At 44.9% G+C, this 24,430-nt stretch overlaps 1 protein-coding gene across 1 annotated transcript in view; it reads right to left on the bottom strand.

Annotated features, from left to right (window-relative positions):
* The window catches only part of LOC138638737 (cytochrome P450 2C23-like), a 341,556-nt gene that overhangs the window by 269,251 nt on the left and 47,875 nt on the right, over positions 1 to 24,430 (bottom strand). Inside the window, exon 2 of the mRNA XM_069728283.1 lies at positions 19,372 to 19,560. Coding sequence (XP_069584384.1) covers positions 19,372 to 19,548 — 177 coding nt within the window. The 5' untranslated portion in view covers positions 19,549 to 19,560. The remainder of the gene's footprint in view (positions 1 to 19,371; positions 19,561 to 24,430) is intronic.

A 24,430-nucleotide genomic window follows, 5' to 3' on the forward strand; every position in this document is an offset into this window, starting at 1 on the left:
AGGTTTCCCCGCAAGCGATTCAGGTAATCACACCGTGTTTACACTTAATGGTAAGTCAATTATAATAAAAAAAATCATAAATATTAGCTAATTGTAAATGGTGCACAGCCACACTAAGAATAGAGCAGGTGTATACAAGCAACCAATGAATGTAAAGAACAGTATTCAAAACACCAGTGTATTCCTCATTATAATTACCAGTAACGCCAGAAGCCAAGGACCCACCACACCCGACGCACGTTTCGCTAAGCTGGCTGCAAACAACTATGTAGTGTGATCCTGCAGTCAGGTGCTATTCTTAATTATCTGCCCTGTATGCTACTGCCTGAAAATAAGGAAAAATATTGATGTTGAGCATACGGATTGGAGTAACCCATGACTGCAGAATCCACACAGGATTTGTTTGTTGTTCTCTTATTAGGACATAAAGGAGCTGAGTACACAAAATGATAAGATTTATAAATTAAAGGGGAAGACTGGGACTTCAACATTGGTGGTCTATCCTTAGGAGAGGTCATCAGTGTGTGATTCTTGGGGTGTTGCATCCGGCACCCCCACAGATTAACTGTTCCTTCTGCTGTTATCGTCCAGAACTGCTCAGTTCCGCACAATCACAGGAGCGTCTCCATCAAATGTAAAGCAACTGCAGCTGGGTGCTGCATAAGTCGTCTCCTATTGGTATGTATAAAATTGAAATTTCACTACTCCTCTAGAAAATAATAAAAAACAAAGATAACACTGGTCAACACCAAAAAATCATCGGCAAAGGTAGTATGTCTGGTTTATGGAGTTTGACGTATTGATTCCAAAAATATGCTTAGTTTTCATCATCACATAAAGTTTCAGCGATAGAAGTATTTTTGTTTATACGTTATTTCTGCATTTTCAATGTATGGGGTCTTTCCTATGTTATTCCCATTTCTTTGCTTGTCTTACTTAAAGGGACTCTGTCACCTGAATTTGGCGGGACTGGTTTTGGGTCATATGGGCGGAGTTTTCGGGTGTTTGATTCACCCTTTCCTTACCCGCTGGCTGCATGCCGGCTGCAATATTGGATTGAAGTTCATTCTTGTCCTCCATAGTACACGCCTGCGCAAAGCAATCTTGCCTTGTGCAGGCGTGTACTATGGAGGACAGAGAATGAACTTCAATCCAATATTGCAGCCAGCATGCAGCCAGCGGGTAAGGAAAGGGTGAATCAAACACCTGAAAACTCCGCCCATATGACCCAAAACCAGTCCCGCCAAATTCAGGTGACAGAGTCCCTTTAATTGTGAATTTTCTTACAGGGAAAACATCAGTAAAGGTTTTAGGGAGTTTTATCAGAAGGAGTATTGACAGTGCAGCCAACCAATGACTGCTTCTCGGAAAGTCACATGTTATGGGGAGGAGCTAACTGTTACGAGGCGGTAAGATTTGAGTCAGTCAGAAGAGGCCTCTACAGGGATCTGAGCCTTGCCACAGAGAGATAGAAGTAAAGACAGCAGACGGCCACCATTTTGAGAGGATTTTCACGGCATTTCTGGGAGGGCAAGTCTCCTCAGAGGGAAGAAAACAGCTCAGCCACTGAGGTGTAACTGAGTGAGGGTCTTCACAGAGAGAGAGAACCTGAAAGCAGCCAATATCACACTGAGAAACTGCCTGTCTGCAAATGTTCATCTGTAAGGAATAGGCTGACTCATTTACTTCACAACTGTAAAAAGTAATCTACCAGAATACTTCCAGTAAAATCAAATCTAAACGCAAGCTGCCTCTGTCATCTCTGAGGAAATATCTACATATAGTCGGTCGGCTCGTCACAATTTTTTTAGTTTGTCGAAACCATTGAGCTGAACTTACTCTACTGTTTGATATGATTTAAAGGAGAAGAATGCCCCGACAGTGTATCAATCATCTGAACATATTCTGCTATGTGTGCGGTCGTCCACTTGGTGATCAAGACAAAAGCTGGGCCCCTCATGTGATATGCTCAAGTTCTTCAAATGGTCTTCGTGAATGGTTGAATATGAGGAAAAGTGGCTATGCCATTTGCTGCTCTCATGATTTGGAGAGAACCCAAAAATAGTGATGACTGCTACTTTTGTTTTGTCAAACTGATGGGCTTTTCTACAAAGAACAAACATAAGATTAATTACCTTGAACTAGAATCTGCAATTAGGCTGGTTCCACATAATGGTAGCGTTTCAGTTCCTGTACCACTATTGTCTGGATTGGATGAAAATGAAGTCGAATATGAAGACTATGGAGCTGAAGCTACTGGCGAAGACATAGAGAAATCAAGTCGAGTATGTACCTGATGGAGCAGCCAAGTAACAGAACGCTTTAATTAAATGATCCCATCAGAGACCTTTCACTGTTAAAAGATAAAACTGAACTTCTTGCATCTAGGTTGAAACAGAAGAATCTTTTCATGATGATGTCAAAGTGTGTTATTACCCAAAGAAGCACCACTTTAACACAATTTTTCACAGTTGTGGACCAGTGGTGTTCTGTAACAATGTGAATGGCCTCTAAGAAGAGCTGAATCAAGACTATTTTGTTGCAGATTGGCGATGGTTTATTGACTCATTCCAGAGAAGTTTGAAAGCAGTGTTGCTTCACAATGGAAATATGAAACCATCAATCCCTATTGCTCACTCATGTCATCTAAAGGAAAGTTTTGAAAATCTGTCAGTTGTTTCGGATGCTATACAATATAAGCATCATCAATGGTATACCTGTGGAGATTTGAAAGTGATTGGTCTGCTAATAGGAATGCAAGGAGTTTTCACAAAATATTGTTGCTGCTTGTGTTTATGGGACAGTAGAAATACAGTAGAGCATTATGTTTGTCGTGATTGGGGACAGAGAAACATCTATGCTTCAGGTAGAGACAATGTTCAGCATACATAATCCTTTAGTTCCTCCAACAAAAATCTTTCTTCCTCCACTACATATAAAGTTGGGATTGATTCAGAACTTTGTGAAATCCAATGCAAAGACAAATTCACAAGGGTTCAAGTACATTTCACATAAATTCTTCAGCATTTCACCCGCAGAACTGAAGGAAGGGGTATTTTTTGTTCTTCAGATCAGAGAGCTTATGAGTAGGGTTGAGCGAAACGGGTCGAACATTTTCAAAAGTCGCCGACTTTTGGCGAAGTCGAGTTTCATGAAACCCGATCCGACCCCTGTGCGTGGTTGGCCATGCGGTACGCGACTTTCGCGCCAAAGTCGCGTTTCAATGACGCGAAAAGCGCCATTTCTCAGCCAATGAAGGTAAACGCAGAGTGTGGGCAGCGTGATGACATAGGTCCTGGTCCCCACCATCTTAGAGAAGGGCATTGCAGTGATTGGCTTGCTGTCTGCGGCGTCACAGGGGCTATAAAGGGGAGTTCCCGCCGACCGCCATGTTACTGCTGCTGATCTGAGCTTAGGGAGAGGTTGCTGCCTCTTCGTCAGAAGCAGGGATAGCGTTAGGCAGGGTCCATTAACCACAAAACCGCTTGTGCTGTAGCGATTTCCACTGCCCAACACCACCTTCGGTGTGCAGGGACAGTGGAAGCTACTTTTTTTTTTTTTTTCCTCAGCGCTGTAGCTCATTGGGCTGCCCTAGAAGGCTCCCTGATAGCTGCATTGCTGTGTGTACGCCGCTGTGCAAAGCAACTGCTTTTTTCAAAGCACAAATCCTCTTGTTCCATCCTTTCTGCACAGCTATCTTGTTTGTTTGTCCACACTTTTTATTTAATTTGTGCATCAGTCCACTCCTTATTGCTGCCTGCCATACCTGGCTGAGATTACTGCAGGGAGATAGTAATTGAAGGACAGTTCCTTTTTTTTTTTTTTTTTTTTTTGTGGGAGATTAAGATTGACATTTCTGCTAGAGTGCCATCTCTGTCTGTGTCATCTCTCACTCAGTGGGCCATAGAAAGCCTATTTATTTTTTTGCTTGATTTGGGTTCCAAAATCTACCAGAAAAAATCACAACATCAATCAGTGGGAGAAAAATATTGGCCTCAGGGCTTGTGTGCCACTCCTTACTCCTGTGTGTGCCATCTCTCACTCAGTGGGCCATAGAAAGCCTATTAATTTTTTTGCTTGATTTGGGTTCTAAATTCTACCTGAAAAAATCAATAAATCAATCAGTGGGAGATTAATATTGGCCTTTGGGCTTGTGTGCCAGTCCTAAGCGTGCCATCTCTCTCTCTCTCAGATAGTGGGCCATAGAAAGCCTATTTTTTTATTATTTTATTGGGTTTATAAATTTTCCCTGGAAAAAAAAAAAAAGTGGGAGATTAATATTGGCCTCTGGGCTTGTGTGCCAGTCCTGAGCGTGCCATCTCTCTCACAAATAGTGGGCCATAGAAAGCCTATTTATTTTTTTGGTTGATTTGGGTTCATAATTCTACCTGAAAAAATCAATCAATCAATCAGTGGGAGATTAATATTGGCCTTTGGGCTTGTGTGCCAGTCCTAAGCGTGCCATCTCTATCTCTCAGATAGTGGGCCATAGAAAGCCTATTTATTATTATTTTTTTTATTGGGTTTATAAATTTTCCCTGGAAAAAAAAAAAAGTGGGAGATTAATATTGGCCTCTGGGCTTGTGTGCCAGTCCTGAGCGTGCCATCTCTCTCACAAATAGTGGGCCATAGAAAGCCTATTTATTTTTTGGGTTGATTTGGGTTCCTAATTCTACCTGAAAAAATCAATCAATCAATCAGTGGGAGAAAAATATTGGCCTCAGGGCTTGTGTGCCACTCCTTACTCCTGTGTGTGCCATCTCTCACTCAGTGGGCCATAGAAAGCCTATTAATTTTTTTGCTTGATTTGGGTTCCAAAATCTACCTGAAAAAAATCACTAAATCAATCAGTGGGAGATTAATATTGGCCTCTGGGCTTGTGTGCCACTCCTGACTCCTGTGTGCGTCATCTGTCACTCAGTGGGCCCTAGAAAGCCTATTTTTTGTTTTATTTGTTTTCTAAATTCTCCCTGAAACAATCATTTTATTTTCTTTGGTTTCTAAATTATTCCTGAAAAAAATCATTTTTTTTTGTATTTTTTTTTCTCTCAAGTCTCCCTGAAAAAAAAAAAAAAAAAAAAAAATCTGTGGGAGATTCATATTGCCCCTTCTGCTTGTGTGCCAGTCTTGACTCCTGGGTGTGCCATCTCTCTCTCTCTCTCCCCAATTGTGGGCCATAGAAAGCCTATTAATTTTTTTGCTTGATTTGGGTTCCAAAATCTACCTGAAAAAAATCACTAAATCAATCAGTGGGAGATTAATATTGGCCTCTGGGCTTGTGTGCCACTCCTGACTCCTGTGTGCGTCATCTGTCACTCAGTGGGCCCTAGTAAGCCTATTTTTTGTTTTATTTGTTTTCTAAATTCTCCCTGAAACAATCATTTTATTTTCTTTGGTTTCTAAATTATTCCTGAAAAAAATCATTTTTTTTGTATTTTTTTTTCTCTCAAGTCTCCCTGAAAAAAAAAAAAAAATAAAAAAATCTGTGGGAGATTCATATTGCCCCTTCTGCTTGTGTGCCAGTCTTGACTCCTGGGTGTGCCATCTCTCTCTCTCTCCCCAATTGTGGGCCATAGAAAGCCTATTAATTTTTTTGCTTGATTTGGGTTCCAAAATCTACCTGAAAAAAATCACTAAATCAATCAGTGGGAGATTAATATTGGCCTCTGGGCTTGTGTGCCACTCCTGACTCCTGTGTGCGTCATCTGTCACTCAGTGGGCCCTAGAAAGCCTATTTTTTGTTTTATTTGTTTTCTAAATTCTCCCTGAAACAATCATTTTATTTTCTTTGGTTTCTAAATTATTCCTGAAAAAAATCATTTTTTTTGTATTTTTTTTTTCTCTCAAGTCTCCCTGAAAAAAAAAAAAAAAAAAATCTGTGGGAGATTCATATTGCCCCTTCTGCTTGTGTGCCAGTCTTGACTCCTGGGTGTGCCATCTCTCTCTCTCTCCCCAATTGTGGGCCATAGAAAGCCTATTAATTTTTTTGCTTGATTTGGGTTCCAAAATCTACCAAAAAAAATAACTAAATCAATCGGTGGGAGATTAATATTGGCCTCTGGGCTTGTGTGCCACTCCTGACTCCTGTGTGCGTCCTCTCTCACTCAGTGGGCCCTACAAAGCATTTTTTTTTTTTCCTAAATTCTCCCTGAAACAATCATTTCATTTTATTTGTTTTATAAATTCTTCTGTAAAAAATAATTTTTTTTAAATTTTTTTTTTTTCTGAAGTCTCCCTTTTAAAAAAAACAAACACAAATCAGTGGGAGATAAATATTTACATTTGCGCTTCAGTGACAGTCCTGCGTGTGTGCCATCTCATTTGTTGCCAACAACAACAGAGTGTGTAACATTGTGGCTGATTTTCGTTGTGGTCTCACCCACCTGTAAAGGAGTAGCTAAATCATACTGAAGTTATAGCTCACCGTGTAATTTGTGTGACAGCAACAAATACCGTTAGTTTGTTTACGTTTTTAAAACAATGAGGAAGTCTGGTGGAAGAGGTCGTGGCCGGGGGCGTTCATTGTCAGCTGGTAATGAGGGTAGTGGTAGTGGTGGAGCATCAGCTGGTCGTGGGAAAAAAAATATTGCACCTAAGTCTGGAGCTGTGGAGCCAGGTTCGTCGTCTGGCTACACAAGGCCTCGAACGCTCCCTTTTCTGGGAGTAGGAAAACCGCTTTTAAAGCCGGAGCAGCAAGAGCAAGTTTTGGCTTATCTTGCTGACTCAGCCTCTAGCTCTTTTTCCTCCTCTCGTGAAACTGGTAAATGTCAAAGCAGCGCGTCGTTAGTGGATGTTCACGGTCAGGGACAAGTCGCTTCCTTGTCCTCTTCAGCAAAAACAACAACAGAGAAGAATGCAGCAGGCGACACAACGGGTTACTCCATGGAGCTCTTTACACATACCGTCCCTGGCTTAGAAAGTGAAGCAGTTAACAGTCCATGCCCATTACAAGTTGAATCTGACATGGAGTGCACTGATGCACAGCCACAGCCAGACTACTATCCTGGTCCTTTGACTCAGACCACAACATTGCCATCGCAGGGTGCTGATCAAGAATCAGACCCTGATGAGACTATGTTGCCCCATCACGAACGCTATACCACCGACCGCCACGGTGACACAGACGAAGTTGCACACGAGCTACAAGAAGAGGTAATAGATGACCCAGTTCTTGACCCCGATTGGCAGCCATTGGGGGAACAGGGTGCAGGCGGCAGCAGTTCTGAAGCGGAGGAGGAGGGGCCGCAGCAGGCATCAACATCGCAACAGGTTCCATCTGCCGGGCCCGTATCTTGCCCAAAACACGTGGCAAAGCTAAAACCTGTTGGAGGACAGCGTGGCCATCCGGTTAAAGCTCAGTCTGCAATGCCTGAAAAGGTATCCGATGCTAGAAAGAGTGCAGTCTGGCATTTTTTTAAACAACATCCAATTGATCAGCGCAAAGTCATCTGTCAAAAATGTTCAACTACCTTAAGCAGAGGACAGAATCTGAAAAGTCTCAATACAAGTTGCATGCATAGACATTTAACCACCATGCATTTGCAAGCCTGGACTAACTACCAAACGTCCCTTAAGGTTGTAGCACCCTCGGCCAATGAAGCTAGTCAGCAACGCAACATCCCTTCCGGCAGTGTAGGGCCACCATTTTCCGCACCACCTGCAGTATCTGTGCAGGTTTCTTTGCCAGGCCAAAGCCGTCAGGGTCAGGGAATCACCAGTTTCGTAGTAGGAAACACTGCATCTAGGGCACCGGTGGCAACAATACCATCTCCCACCGTCTCTCAGTCTGCCATGTCCACCGGCACCCCCGCTAGTTCCACGATCTCCAGCTCTCCAGTCCAGCTCACCCTACATGAGACTATGGTTAGAAAAAGGAAGTACTTAGCCTCGCATCCGCGTACACAGGGTTTGAACGCACACATAGCTAGACTAATCTCGTTAGAGATGATGCCCTACCGGTTAGTTGAAAGCGAAGCTTTCAAAGCCCTGATGGACTACGCTGTACCACGCTACGAGCTACCCAGTCGACACTTTTTTTCCAGAAAAGCCATCCCAGCCCTCCACCAGCATGTTAAAGAGTGCATCGTCCATGCACTCAGGCAATCTGTGAGCACAAAGGTGCACCTGACAACAGATGCATGGACCAGTAGGCATGGCCAGGGACGTTACGTGTCCATCACGGCACACTGGTTAAATGTGGTGGATGCAGGGTCCACAGGGGACAGCAAGTTTGGGACAGTTCTGCCTAGCCCACGGTCTAGGAAACAATTGGCTGTAGCTGTTCGCACCCCCTCCTCCTCCTCTTCGTCCTCCTGCAGAAGCGAGAGCTCGTCCACAGACCGCAGTCGCACAACCACTCCATCCGCAGCTGCCACTGTTGCACACCAGGTCTCCCATTATGGGGCAGCTACTGGCAAACGTCAGCAGGCTGTATTGGCTATGAAGTGTTTGGGCGACAACAGACACACCGCGGAAGTTCTGTCCGAGTTCTTGCAGAAAGAAACGCAGTCGTGGCTGGGCACTGTAGATCTTGAGGCAGGCAAGGTAGTGAGTGATAACGGAAGGAATTTCATGGCTGCCATCTCCCTTTCCCAACTGAAACACATTCCTTGCCTGGCTCACACCTTAAACCTGGTGGTGCAGTGCTTCCTGAAAAGTTATCCGGGGTTATCCGACCTGCTCCTCAAAGTGCGTGGACTTTGCTCACATATCCGCCGTTCGCCCGTACACTCCAGCCGTATGCAGACCTATCAGCGTTCTTTGAACCTTCCCCAGCATCGCCTAATCATAGACGTTGCAACAAGGTGGAACTCAACACTGCACATGCTTCAGAGACTGTGTGAACAGAGGCGGGCTGTTATGTTTTTGTGGGAGGATACACATACACGGGCAGGCAGTAGGATGGCAGACATGGAGTTGTCAGGTGTGCAGTGGTCGAAGATTCAAGACATGTGTCAAGTCCTTCAGTGTTTTGAGGAATGCACACGGCTGGTTAGTGCAGACAACGCCATAATAAGCATGAGCATCCCCCTAATGCGTCTGCTGATGCAAAGTTTGACGCACATAAAGGATCAGGCGTCTGCAGCTGAGGAAGAGGAAAGCCTTGATGACAGTCAGCCATTGTCTGGCCAGGGCAGTGTACAGGACGAGGTAGCGGGCGAAGAGGAGGAGGAGGACGAGGAGGATGATGGGGATGATTATATTTTTAATGAGGAAGCTTTTCCGGGGCCACTGGAAATTGGTGGCGCGGCAAGGCCGGGTTCTGGTTTTTTGAGGGACACAAGTGACGTGGATTTGCCTGAAACTGCCCCTCAACCAAGCACAACCGCAGATTTGAGAACTGGAACTTTGGCCCACATGGCGGATTATGCCTTACGTATCCTCAAAAGGGACACACGCATAACTAAAATGATGAATGATGACGATTACTGGTTGGCCTGCCTCCTTGATCCTCGCTATAAAGGCAAATTGCAAAATATAATGCCACATGAGAACTTGGAACTAATATTAGCAACCAAACAATCAACTCTTGTTGACCGATTGCTTCTGGCATTCCCTGCACACAGCGCCCGTGATCGTTCTCACATGAGCTGCAGGGGCCAGCAGACCAGAGGAGTTAGAGGGGCAGAAATCAGAAGTGGCGTTGGCCAGAGGGGTTTTCTGACCAGGTTGTGGAGTGATTTTGCTATGACCGCAGACAGGACAGGTACTGCAGCATCAATTCAAAGTGACAGGAGACAACATTTGTCCAGTATGGTTACAAACTATTTTTCATCCCTTATCGATGTTCTCCCTCAACCGTCATTCCCATTTGATTACTGGGCATCAAAATTAGACACCTGGCCAGAATTGGCAGAATATGCATTGCAGGAGCTTGCTTGCCCGGCAGCTAGTGTCCTATCAGAAAGAGTATTCAGTGCTGCAGGTTCAATACTAACAGAAAATAGGACTCGTCTGGCTACCCAAAATGTAGATGATCTAACCTTCATTAAAATGAACCACAACTGGATTTCGAAATCTTTTGCCCCACCTTGCCCGGCTGACACCTAGCTTTCCTATGAAAAGGTCTTGCCTGTGGACTATTCTGAATGCCTTTTCCAATCTCGTAATTTTCAGCACCTGATTGTCCAGCATACGACATGTTTACACCTCACTAAATGGCCAAACTCCCCACACGGGGCTGTGGTATCGACACTTGGCGACAGCACCCGTGAGAGTGCAGTTTGTCTGAAGAGGTGGGTGAGCCCGCTTTTGGTCGACGGCACTGCCACTGGGTCCCTCCTAGTACAATAAAGTGTCTCCGGCGGTGGTGGTGCGCACCCAACGTCAGACACACCGTTGTAATATGAGGGGCCCTGGGCCTGTACCGCCGGCCACAAGACAGTTTCCCCCCACCCCAGCTCAAACAGTGCTCTACCACTTGCAAAATTATCTCACAGCTCCACCAATGTTTAGTCTATGCGCTGACATCCTTCAATGCCTGCCACTGACAATACCATTGTATTGACATTTATGTTATGTTAGGCCTTCGATGCCTGTCTGTGGTCACTCCTTCCACTAGGCCTCCACTGACCACACCACTGCTGTCCGTGTACCCCTGGAACCAATTTAAAATTGCCTACAGCCATGTGTTATTATTTTAGGCCTTCGATGCCTGTCTGCGGTCACTCCTTCCACTAGGCCTCCACTGACCACACCACTGCTGCCCGTGTACCCCTGGAACCAATTTAAAATTGCCTACAGCCAGCCCAATTTTTTTATTTTAGGCCTTCGATGCCTGTCTGCAGTCCATTCTTTCAACTACTACTACACTGACCAGGTCACTGCTGCCCGTGTACCCCTGGAACCAATTTAAAATTGCCTACAGCCATGTGTTATTATTTTAGGCCTTCAATGCCTGTCTGCGGTCACTCCTTCCACTAGGCCTCCACTGACCACACCACTGCTGCCCGTGTACCCCTGGAACCAATTTAAAATTGCCTACAGCCATGTGTTATTATTTTAGGCCTTCGATGCCTGTCTGCGGTCACTCCTTCCACTAGGCCTCCACTGACCACACCACTGCTGTCCGTGTACCCCTGGAACCAATTTAAAATTGCCTACAGCCATGTGTTATTATTTTAGGCCTTCGATGCCTGTCTGCGGTCCATTCTTTCAACTACTACTACGCTGACCAGGTCACTGCTGCCCGTGTACCCCTGGAACCAATTTAAAATTGCATACAGCCATGTGTTATTATTTTAGGCCTTCGATGCCTGTCTGCGGTCACTCCTTCCACTAGGCCTCCACTGACCACACCACTGCTGCCCGTGTACCCCTGGAACCAATTTAAAATTGCCTACAGCCAGCCCAATTTTTTTATTTTAGGCCTTCGATGCCTGTCTGCGGTCCATTCTTTCAACTACTACTACACTGACCAGGTCACTGCTGCCCGTGTACCCCTGGAACCAATTTAAAATTGCCTACAGCCATGTGTTATTATTTTAGGCCTTCGATGCCTGTCTGCGGTCACTCCTTCCACTAGGCCTCCACTGACCACACCACTGCTGCCCGTGTACCCCTGGAACCAATTTAAAATTGCCTACAGCCAGCCCAATTTTTTTATTTTAGGCCTTCGATGCCTGTCTGCGGTCCATTCTTTCAACTACTACTACGCTGACCAGGTCACTGCTGCCCGTGTACCCCTGGAACCAATTTAAAATTGCCTACAGCCATGTGTTATTATTTTAGGTCTTCGATGCCTGTCTGCGGTCACTCCTTCCACTAGGCCTCCACTGACCACACCACTGCTGCCCGTGTACCCCTGGAACCAATTTAAAATTGCCTACAGCCATGTGTTATTATTTTAGGCCTTCGATGCCTGTCTGCGGTCCATTCTTTCAACTACTACTACACTGACCAGGTCACTGCTGCCCATGTACCCCTGGAACCAATTTAAAATTGCCTACAGCCATGTGTTATTATTTTAGGCCTTCGATGCCTGTCTGCGGTCACTCCTTCCACTAGGCCTCCACTGACCACACCACTGCTGCCCGTGTACCCCTGGAACCAATTTAAAATTGCCTACAGCCAGCCCAATTTTTTTATTTTAGGCCTTCAATGCCTGTCTGCGGTCCATTCTTTCAACTACTACTACACTGACCAGGTCACTGCTGCCCGTGTACCCCTGGAACCAATTTAAAATTGCCTACAGCCATGTGTTATTATTTTAGGCCTTCGATGCCTGTCTGCGGTCACTCCTTCCACTAGGCCTCCACTGACCACACCACTGCTGCCCGTGTACCCCTGGAACCAATTTAAAATTGCCTACAGCCAGCCCAATTTTTTTATTTTAGGCCTTCGATGCCTGTCTGCGGTCCATTCTTTCAACTACTACTACGCTGACCAGGTCACTGCTGCCCGTGTACCCCTGGAACCAATTTAAAATTGCCTACAGCCATGTGTTATTATTTTAGGCCTTCGATGCCTGTCTGCGGTCACTCCTTCCACTAGGCCTCCACTGACCACACCACTGCTGTCCGTGTACCCCTGGAACCAATTTAAAATTGCCTACAGCCATGTGTTATTATTTTAGGCCTTCGATGCCTGTCTGCGGTCCATTCTTTCAACTACTACTACGCTGACCAGGTCACTGCTGCCCGTGTACCCCTGGAACCAATTTAAAATTGCCTACAGCCATGTGTTATTATTTTAGGCCTTCGATGCCTGTCTGCGGTCACTACTTCCACTAGGCCTCCACTGACCACACCACTGCTGTCCGTGTACCCCTGGAACCAATTTAAAATTGCCTACAGCCATGTGTTATTATTTTAGGCCTTCGATGCCTGTCTGCGGTCCATTCTTTCAACTACTACTACACTGACCAGGTCACTGCTGCCCATGTACCCCTGGAACCAATTTAAAATTGCCTACAGCCATGTGTTATTATTTTAGGCCTTCGATGCCTGTCTGCGGTCACTCCTTCCACTAGGCCTCCACTGACCACACCACTGCTGCCCGTGTACCCCTGGAACCAATTTAAAATTGCCTACAGCCAGCCCAATTTTTTTATTTTAGGCCTTCGATGCCTGTCTGCGGTCCATTCTTTCAACTACTACTACACTGACCAGGTCACTGCTGCCCGTGTACCCCTGGAACCAATTTAAAATTGCCTACAGCCATGTGTTATTATTTTAGGCCTTCGATGCCTGTCTGCGGTCACTCCTTCCACTAGGCCTCCACTGACCACACCACTGCTGCCCGTGTACCCCTGGAACCAATTTAAAATTGCCTACAGCCAGCCCAATTTTTTTATTTTAGGCCTTCGATGCCTGTCTGCGGTCCATTCTTTCAACTACTACTACGCTGACCAGGTCACTGCTGCCCGTGTACCCCTGGAACCAATTTAAAATTGCCTACAGCCATGTGTTATTATTTTAGGCCTTCGATGCCTGTCTGCGGTCACTCCTTCCACTAGGCCTCCACTGACCACACCACTGCTGTCTGTGTACCCCTGGAACCAATTTAAAATTGCCTACAGCCATGTGTTATTATTTTAGGCCTTCGATGCCTGTCTGCGGTCCATTCTTTCAACTACTACTACACTGACCAGGTCACTGCTGCCCATGTACCCCTGGAACCAATTTAAAATTGCCTACAGCCATGTGTTATTATTTTAGGCCTTCGATGCCTGTCTGCGGTCACTCCTTCCACTAGGCCTCCACTGACCACACCACTGCTGTCTGTGTACCCCTGGAACCAATTTAAAATTGCCTACAGCCATGTGTTATTATTTTAGGCCTTCGATGCCTGTCTGCGGTCCATTCTTTCAACTACTACTACACTGACCAGGTCACTGCTGCCCATGTACCCCTGGAACCAATTTAAAATTGCCTACAGCCATGTGTTATTATTTTAGGCCTTCGATGCCTGTCTGCGGTCACTCCTTCCACTAGGCCTCCACTGACCACACCACTGCTGCCCGTGTACCCCTGGAACCAATTTAAAATTGCCTACAGCCAGCCCAATTTTTTTATTTTAGGCCTTCGATGCCTGTCTGCGGTCCATTCTTTCAACTACTACTACACTGACCAGGTCACTGCTGCCCGTGTACCCCTGGAACCAATTTAAAATTGCCTACAGCCATGTGTTATTATTTTAGGCCTTCGATGCCTGTCTGCGGTCACTCCTTCCACTAGGCCTCCACTGACCACACCACTGCTGCCCGTGTACCCCTGGAACCAATTTAAAATTGCCTACAGCCAGCCCAATTTTTTTATTTTAGGCCTTCGATGCCTGTCTGCGGTCCATTCTTTCAACTACTACTACGCTGACCAGGTCACTGCTGCCCGTGTACCCCTGGAACCAATTTAAAATTGCCTACAGCCATGTGTTATTATTTTAGGCCTTCGATGCCTGTCTGCGGTCACTCCTTCCACTAGGCCTCCACTGACCACACCACTGCTGCCCGTGTACCCCTGGAACCAATTTAAAATTGCCTACAGCCAGCCCAATTTTTTTATTTTAGGCCTTCGATGCCTGTCTGCGGTCCATTCTTTCAACTACTACTACACTGACCAGGGCACTGCTGCCCGTGTATCCCTGGAACCAACATCAGAAAATATAAAAATAAGTATTTTGCTTACAAAAAAGAAAATACTGGAGAGATATCAAATGCAGACATTTTAACATTAAAAACAAACACACAACTAAAATCTGGTACAGTACTAAAAATGGCCACCAGCTACAATTACTTTCTCCTGCAAGTAGTTAACTGAAAGGTTTTTTAAATTGAAAACACACATATGGCATCCACCGAGTGTTGTCCTGTCGCGTCTTCTTTATATTATTGCCGAGAAGATGCAAAACAATGAAAATAATAAAATCATTAATTACCAAAATAATAGAGAAAGTCAACACCACATTGCAAATAAACATTCATTCCAAATAAAGAAGCAGGGCGCGTCCGAGGGTGAGTATATACCTAATAAGAATATAATCACCCTCGGACGCGCAATGCTTATTTCCAACAGCCTTCCTTCCTAAGAATCAGCCCTTCCGTGGTGTAGAGAGACGTTGTGTTACACTCCAAGGTGTTCCCCAGGTTGCCTTTCCTGAGCTTCGATCTTCCGGCTCTCGTTTAGTAGTTGTTGGAAACTACGCTGCATTAGGCCTTCAAATTGGGTATGGGGTGTAGAGAGATGGTGTGTTCCACTCCAAGGTGTTCCCCAGGTTGCCTTTCCTGAGCTTCGATCTTCCGGCTCTCATTTAGTAGTTCTTGGAAACTACACTGCATTAGGCCTTCAAATTGGGTATGGGGTGTAGAGAGAGGGTGTGTTACACTCCAAGGTGTTCCCCAGGTTGCCTTTCCTGAGCTTCGATCTTCATGCTCTCGTTTAGTAGTTGTCGGAAACTACGCTGCATTAGGCCTTCAAATTGGGTATGGGGTGTAGAGAGAGGGTGTGTTACACTCCAAGGTGTTCCCCAGGTTGCCTTTCCTGAGCTTCGATCTTCCGGCTCTCGTTTAGTAGTTCTTGGAAACTACACTGCATTAGGCCTTCAAATTGGGTATGGGGTGTAGAGAGAGGGTGTGTTACACTCCAAGGTGTTCCCCAGGTTGCCTTTCCTGAGCTTCGATCTTCATGCTCTCGTTTAGTAGTTGTCGGAAACTACGCTGCATTAGGCCTACAAATTGGGTATGGGGTGTAGAGAGAGGGTTTGTTACACTCCAAGGTGTTCCCCAGGTTGCCTTTCCTGAGCTTCGATCTTCCGGCTCTCGTTTAGTAGTTGTTGGAAACTACGCTGCATTAGGCCTTCAAATTGGGTATGGGGTGTAGCGAGAGGGTGTGTTACACTCCAAGGTGTTCCCCAGGTTGCCTTTCCTGAGCTTCTATCTTCAGGCTCTCATTAAATTGTGGTTAAATGGAACAACTGCATTTGGCGTACTAGTTGGTTTGGGGCCTACTATCGGTGTCTGCCACTCCTTGCTGTTCTCCTGGTTTCCTGTCCTGAAATTCCATTTTCAGGCTCTCGTTAAGTAGTTGTTAATGTTAGACTGCATTTGGCCTACTAGTTGGGTTGGGGCCTACTATCGGTGTCTGCCACTCCTTGCTGTTCTCCTCCACTGAACAAAGCTGTGCCGCCTGTTTACTACGGTTGCCAATTTTGAACTGCATTTCGACTACGTACTGATTTGGCCCTACTCTCTGTGTCAGCCTCTCATTCCAGTTGTCCTCCACTGCAATGCCCCCTGGTTATTCCTGTGTTACCAATTTTGAACTGCATTTAGCCCACTTTATTCTTTGGGCCTATATCTGTGTTTCCACTTCATCGTGCCCATTGCCCAGCCAGTGATAGATGAGTCTGCTGGTACATTGACCCATAACGCAACATTCCCCGTGCATGCTACACAACAACATTGTGACCCTGCTGAAAGTCAGGTTGCTCTTCCCGCATACCATACCACCTTACACGGGGACAAAGAGGAAGGTGCAGATGAAAGTGCAGGTTCCTTCATCAGGTGGGGGGAGGAATACTAGTTGGCGACGTCACTGGCACAGGGCCTCTCATAGTACGCAAAAGTGTTGCTGCCGGTGGGAGGCGCCCCCGCCGTGCAAACACACCGCTGTACTTTGAGGGGCCCTGTGCCACTGCCAATGCCAACAAGTGGGCCCCCCCTGCTTGCTCAGGATCACAGCACTTGCAAAGTTGAAATACTTACCTCTCCCTGCTCCACTGCCGTGACGTGGTCCAGATTTCCTGGGCCCACTAATTACTTGAACCAGCCCTACCCCACACAACTTTAGCCAAATGACCCCCAATTTCAAATGCCTTCCAATTATTATAAGGTAAATTACGCTTGACAAGCTTCATTAAGAAGAATGGATGGTTTTGACATTAAAATGGGCACTCTAGGTGTTTTCCTGGCCCCCACTCACTGCCGACTATGCTGCCCCATTGACTTGCATTGGGTTTCGTGTTTCGGTCGATCCCGACTTTACGTCATAATCGGCCGATTTCACTCGACCCGACTTTTGAGATAGTCGGGTTTCGCGAAACCCGGCTCGACTCTAAAAAGGTCAAGGTCGCTCAACTCTACTTATGAGAGATGTGTATGAAGGAACTGTAAATGATATGGAATTGAGATCTTGGAAAAGCTTCAAGTGGATCTGTGAAAACTTCTTAGGAGAACAAAAATCTCCAGAATATGTTGAAGGTGTTGAGGAACTGCTAAATGCCAGTGTCTTGGATGTCGCATGTTAGTGAGGAATGTAAGTGATGAACAAGGCGAGTGGTTTCACCAGGACAATAAAGTAATGGAACACCGCTACCAAGGTTTTTGGAATTACTCAATGATGGCAGATTACTGTTGGATAGTGTTGAGCATTCCGATACCGCAAGTATCGGGTATCGGCCGATACTTGCGGTATCGGAATTCCGATACCGAGATCCGATATTTTTGTGATATCGGGTATCGGTATCGGAAGTGTAAAATAAAGAATTAAAATAAAAAATATTGTTATATTCACCTCTCCGGCGGCCCCTGGACATCAGCGGGAGGATCCGGCGTCCGGCACGGCTTCTTTCTTCAAAATGCGCGCCTTCAGGACCTGTGGAATGACGTCCCGGCTTCTGATTGGTCGCGTGCCGCCCATGTGACCGCCACGCGACCAATCAGAAGCCGCGACGTCATTCCTCAGCTAAAGTCCTAGAATGAGCGCCTTCTAGGACCTGAGGAATGACGTCGCGGCTTCTGATTGGTCGCGTGGCGGTCACATGGGCGGCACGCGACCAATCAGAAGCCGGGACGTCATTCCACAGGTCCTGAAGGCGCGCATTTTGAAGAAAGAAGCCGTGCCGGACGCCGGATCCTCCCGCTGATGTCCAGGGGCCGCCGGAGAGGTGAATATAACAATATTTTTTATTTTAATTCTTTATTTTACACTTTAATATGGATCCCAGGGCCTGAAGGAGAGTTTCCTCTCCTTCAGACCCTGGGATCCATGAGGATACATTCCGATACTTGATGTCCCATTGACTTGTATTGGTATCGGATATCGGTATCGGCGATATCCGATATTTTTCGGGTATCGGCCGATACTATCCGATACCGATACTTTCAAGTATCGGACGGTATCGCTCAACACTACTGTTGGATGTTATGTAGGGACAACCCTGAAAAATCGTATCAACGACAGTCTAATGTAAAGCACTTTTAATTTCTGCTCATATTTTGGTTTCTATTCTGCATATGAAATTATTTTGGTTCAATAAAAACTGTTTTGTAAGGTGAAGCATTTTTATCTGATATGTAGATTACTGTTTTCTTAATGTCGCCAATATATTTATTATACCTTATAATAATTATGCCGATCCAATGGAAACTATACGTGCTACAGAAAAAACTATATACATTTTTTTAAATCAGGACAAAAAGATGATTCAGAAAAATACAAAATCACCTGCGATGATTACAAAAAATATTTTTTGTAGACCTGTGTAAGTAGAGCATAAATTGGCTAATTCATGTCTACCCAGCAGCCATGACAAGGCACTCTTCTTTGCTGGGAACATAACAATCTGTTTCCTCTCTTGGGCTGATGGCCTACATTTATATGGGTAGGTAGGATCCTGCTGTGATTAACACCACCAAAAGCTGATGGGTGGAGTGCTCAGTCAGAGAGACTATGCATACAAAAATCGAAAGACTGTTAATCACTTCCAAACAGAACAGGTGTGAACAGGTGCATACTAAGAGTAGCCATCTCCATATATAACTAACAGCCTATGGTGGTTTTAACCACAGCAAGATCCTACCTATCCATTTAAATGCAGGCTATCTGCCTAAGAGAGGAAACACATTAGATTAGGTTCCCTGCAAAGTAGATTACCTTGCTGTGGCTGCTGAGCATACATGAATTAACAGAATTATGCGCTAAGTATAATAGATTTTAACTATTTTTTAGAGAAGAAATGCAATTCCAATTTCATATATTTCATGTTTACATGCTATAGCACTAAAGAGTGCAACTTTATTTGTTAGTCCAATTGGTATAAATATGAGGTACATGTGCAATACCTGGCCACAGCCACTATTCCATTCCATTGACGGTGCTGGGGATTTCCGCAACTGAGCATTTCTGACTGCAGCAACAGGAACAGCTGATCACACCCCCACGGATCAGACATTGATGACCTACCATTAAGTCTTTTTGAAAAGTTTCTGAATCTAATTATATTGGAATAAGATTTTAGGCACAATAATTCAGGTTATGAAGTCAGTACCGTACAAAAAAATTGACAAGTAGATCCAAATGCACTCGTAACACTCCGCCAAAAATAAGAATCCCAATTTAAAGCACACATTTGTACATACAGTGGAAGGTCTCTTACCTCTATGAAGGACTTTTGGGGTTTTAATGTGTTGATCATATGCATATTTCCTATGATTGGTAAAGGCATAGGACCAGGAGGGAAATTGAAGGATATTTTATGGTTCTTAAAAAAATGTATCAGAAATAAAATGATCACCACGGACACAAAAACGGAGATGGGATCCACCATGACCATGTCTGCAAAAGCCTAGAAAACAGGGAATAAAATACAAATAATTAAATATTCAGTATTATCAGAATAAGGGAACCACTGCAGCACTTTGCCACAGGAGCAATGACACAAAAATACCCTGGAATCATTGGACACTTTAAAGGAACAGTCCAGACAACTGATACTCAGCAAATCCCAGTATTGGACTGAAAGAGTGGACCATGACACAAGAAAAATCAAATCTGTGTCTACATGTGTCCTGTACCCTTCCTTAAGTCCATTAATAAGCAAAAAAAAAATCAGCTCTGCCCTGAACGTTCCCTGAAAAAGCCACTTTCCTTGGTCTCGGCTTGCAGGGCATGGCTTCTACCAGTGGTGATATATCGTATATACTCGAGTATAAGCCGACCCGAGTATAAGCCAAGAGCCCGAGACCCCTTATTTTGCCACAAAAAACTGGGAAAACTTATTGACTCGAGTATAAGCCTAGGGTAGGAAATGCAGCAGCTACTGGTAAATTTCAAAAATAAAAATAGAGACCAATAAAATAAAAACTGATTAAGACATCAGTAGGTTAAGTGTTTTTGAATATCTATATTGAATCAGGAGCCCCATATAATGCTTCATACAGTTCATGATGGGCCCCATAAGATGCTCCATAAAAAATACGCCCCATATAATGCTCCATAAAGTTCATGATGGGCCCCATAAGATGCTCCATATTAAAATATGCCCCATATAATGCTGCACAAAGGTTGATGGCCCCATAAGATGCTCCATAGATTATGCCCCATAAAATGTTGCACAAAGGTTGATGGCCCCATAAAATGCTCCATAGAATATTATGCCCCATATAATGCTGCATAGAGGTTGATGGCCCCATAAAATGCTCCATAGAATATTATGCCCCATATGGTGCTGCTGCGATGAAAAAAAAAAATGACATACTCACCTCTCGTCACTCAGGACACTGACACTTGCGATATTCACCTGTCCCCGTTCCACCGCCGCACGCCATTGTGTCTTCCATCTCTCTGCAGTGACTGTTCAGGCAGAGGGCACGCACTAACCACGCCATCACACCCTCTGACCTGATCGTCACAACCAGAGGACGCGAAAGACTGAACTCGGCGGTGGAACGGGGACAGGTGAATATTGCATGGCTCACCCTCCCTGTTATACTCACCCTCCTGGCGCGGTCCCTGCTTCTCTGATGCGATGGTCTCTGGTGCTGGCAGCTTGTTCCTGTGTTCAGCGGTCACACGGTACCACTCATTAAAGTAATGAATATGCGTTCCACCCCTATGGCAGTGGAGTCGCGTCCATATTCATTACTTTAATGAGCAGTACCACGTGACCGCTGAACACAGGAAGAGCTGCCGGAGACCATGGCATGGCATCGCATTGAAGAAGCAGGGACAGCACCGGAAGTAGGTAAGTATGATGTGAGAGCTGCCGCTCCCCCTCCCCACCGACCCCCTGGAAATGACTCGAGTATGAGCCGAGAGGGGCACTTTTAGCCTAAAAAATGGGCTGAAAATCTCGGCTTATACTCATGTATATACTATAATCTGAAAGCCACAAAAGTTTCATAATAAATTCAATTTTCCCTCATACCTTAGGCTATGTGCACACGTTGTGGATTTGCCTGTGGAATTTTCTGTGCAGATTCTTCCACTTTTAGCAGAAAACACAGTGTAAAATCCATGTGGATTTGATGCGTTTTTGATGTGAATTTTCATGCATTTTTTTCTTGCGTAACATAGTAACATAGTAACATAGTAACATAGTTAGTAAGGCCGAAAAAAGACATTTGTCCATCCAGTTCAGCCTATATTCCATCATAATAAATCCCCAGATCTACGTCCTTCTACAGAACCTAATTGTATGATACAATATTGTTCTGCTCCAGGAAGACATCCAGGCCTCTCTTGAACCCCTCGACTGAGTTCGCCATCACCACCTCCTCAGGCAAGCAATTCCAGATTCTCACTGCCCTAACAGTAAAGAATCCTCTTCTATGTTGGTGGAAAAACCTTCTCTCCTCCAGACGCAAAGAATGCCCCCTTATGCCCGTCCCTTTCCTTGGTATAAACAGATCCTCAGCGAGATATTTGTATTGTCCCCTTATATACTTATACATGGTTATTAGATCGCCCCTCAGTCGTCTTTTTTCTAGACTAAATAATCCTAATTTCGCTAATCTATCTGGGTATTGTAGTTCTCCCATCCCCTTTATTAATTTTGTTGCCCTCCTTTGTACTCTCTCTAGTTCCATTATATCCTTCCTGAGCACTGGTGCCCAAAACTGGACACAGTACTCCATGTGCGGTCTAACTAGGGATTTGTACAGAGGCAGTATAATGCTCTCATCATGTGTATCCAGACCTCTTTTAATGCACCCCATGATCCTGTTTGCCTTGGCAGCTGCTGCCTGGCACTGGCTGCTCCAGGTAAGTTTATCATTAACTAGGATCCCCAAGTCCTTCTCCCTGTCAGATTTACCCAGTGGTTTCCCATTCAGTGTGTAATGGTGACATTGATTCCTTCTTCCCATGTGTATAACCTTACAGTTATCATTGTTAAACCTCATCTGCCACCTTTCAGCCCAAGTTTCCAACTTATCCAGATCCATCTGTAGCAGAATACTATCTTCTCTTGTATTAACTGCTTTACATAGTTTTGTATCATCTGCAAATATCGATATTTTACTGTGTAAACCTTCTACCAGATCATTAATGAATATGTTGAAGAGAACAGGTCCCAATACTGACCCCTGCGGTACCCCACTGGTCACAGCGACCCAGTTAGAGACTATACCATTTATAACCACCCTCTGCTTTCTATCACTAAGCCAGTTACTAACCCATTTACACACAATTTCCCCCAGACCAAGCATTCTCATTTTGTGTACCAACCTCGTGCGGCACGGTATCAAACGCTTTGGAAAAATCGAGATATACCACGTCCAATGACTCACCGTGGTCCAGCGTACTTGTATGCGTTTATGTAAGCTAAATAAAGATACATTCTTTAACAAAAAAAAGAATTGTGATGTCATTTCCTTGTCCAACCCCTTCTTTTACATAATCCACTCAATACCATAATAGCATCACATACCATGTTCAAATATAATGTGTACTTACACAAAACGAATATAAGTGAATATCTATAGATAGATAGATCTATAGATAGATAGAGATAGATAGATAAATCTATAGATAGATACTGATAGATATATCTAGAGATTAGTTAAAAAATATCTGAAAGAGCGCTCCATATGGCAGTAATAATGTGACTTCTCTAATGTTTTAAATATTTCTAGTTGTAATTAGTGATGAGTGAGCACTAAAATGCTCGGGTGCTCATTGCTCAGGTCGAGCAGATTGGAATACTCGGGTACTCGGCCAGAACAATGAGCCAAATTTAAGTCTTTGGCAGACCCGAGTATTTTTACCGTCATCCCCCTGGGGGTCCTTTTAAGGTCTAAAAACGTCTGAAAATGAAGGAAACACTGCTCAAATGACACAGGAACATCATGGGGATCGCCCCTGGAAGTATTCCTGACTCCTAGTTCACAGCCTTAATCATTTTTTTCCGAGATTCATGCCATTTTTTCCGATGCCACAAAAAACACATGAAAACGACAGAAAAACGGGTTTTGCTTGGAAATATGTCAAGGTAGATCCTTTGCAGGTTAATGACTTGCCTGTAAGGCAAATATTTAACTCCAGACCGAAATTTCCTCTTCTGGGAAAAGCGAAGAGTCTCCCTAAGCTAGAAGATCGTTGGGTACAGCCGGGACCAGCTGCTTGGAAAGCATCAACAAACCAGGGATTCAAGCTTGAGGAGGCTAATTTGCATATTCCAGGTGCCTTCTGGGAAAAGCGAAGAGTCTCCCTAAGCTAGAAGATCGTTGGGTACAGCCGGGACCAGCTGCTTGGAAAGCATCACCAAACCGCGTGCCTATAGGACATTATTGCAAGAGAGCTTGGCTGAGTAGATTACACAAGAAGGAAAACACACAGCAAGTCAGCAGGATCTAGGAGCAACATGGCAGATGTGACAACCTACATGGTGAGCTGCAGCATGTGCTACATGTTCACAGATCGACCAGAAGAAGAATCAAATTTCACCTGTCAGAAGTGTAGACTAGTGGCCCTTTTAGAAGAAAAGGTGCGGGGTCTGGCAGAAAGAATAGCAACTTTGAAACTCATCAAAGAGAATGAAGACTTTCTAGACAGAACAGAAGCATCTCTACTGTTCACAGAAGGTGAAAAAAGTGTCAGAGAACCTCCAAAAGCAGATGAGTGGAAGCATGTGACCAAAAGAAGCAAGAAGACCATGGAGAAATCACCAACCACACAACTGAAGAACCGATATCAAATCTTTGTAGAGGATGAAGATGGCACACCTAAGGATGAAGCAATACCAGCAAGCAAAAAAGAAAAGGGCACACAGCAACAAGTGACAGCAAAAAGTACAGCCAAGAAGCAACGAAGAGTGGTGGTGGTGGGAGACTCACTACTGAGAGGCACCGAAGCAGCCATCTGCAGACCGGACATAACTGCAAGAGAAGTATGCTGCCTTCCAGGTGCGATGATCAAGGATGTGACCGATAGGATACCAAAGCTCTTCAGCTCCAAACACGTCCACCCATTTCTTCTGATACATGTTGGCACCAATGACACGGCAAGGAAGGACCTACCGACAATCTGCAAAGACTTTGAAGAGTTGGGGAAGAAAGTAAAGGAACTGGATGCACAGGTAGTTTTTTCTTCTATCCTTCCAGTAGACGGGCATGGCACCAGGAGATGGAACAGGATCCTTGATGCAAACAACTTGCTAAGACGATGGTGCAGACAACAAGGATTCGGATTCCTGGACCACGGTGTGAATTACTTGT

Source organism: Ranitomeya imitator, chromosome 5 (genome assembly GCF_032444005.1).
Source record: "Ranitomeya imitator isolate aRanImi1 chromosome 5, aRanImi1.pri, whole genome shotgun sequence".
NCBI classification, from domain to species: Eukaryota; Metazoa; Chordata; class Amphibia; order Anura; family Dendrobatidae; genus Ranitomeya; species Ranitomeya imitator.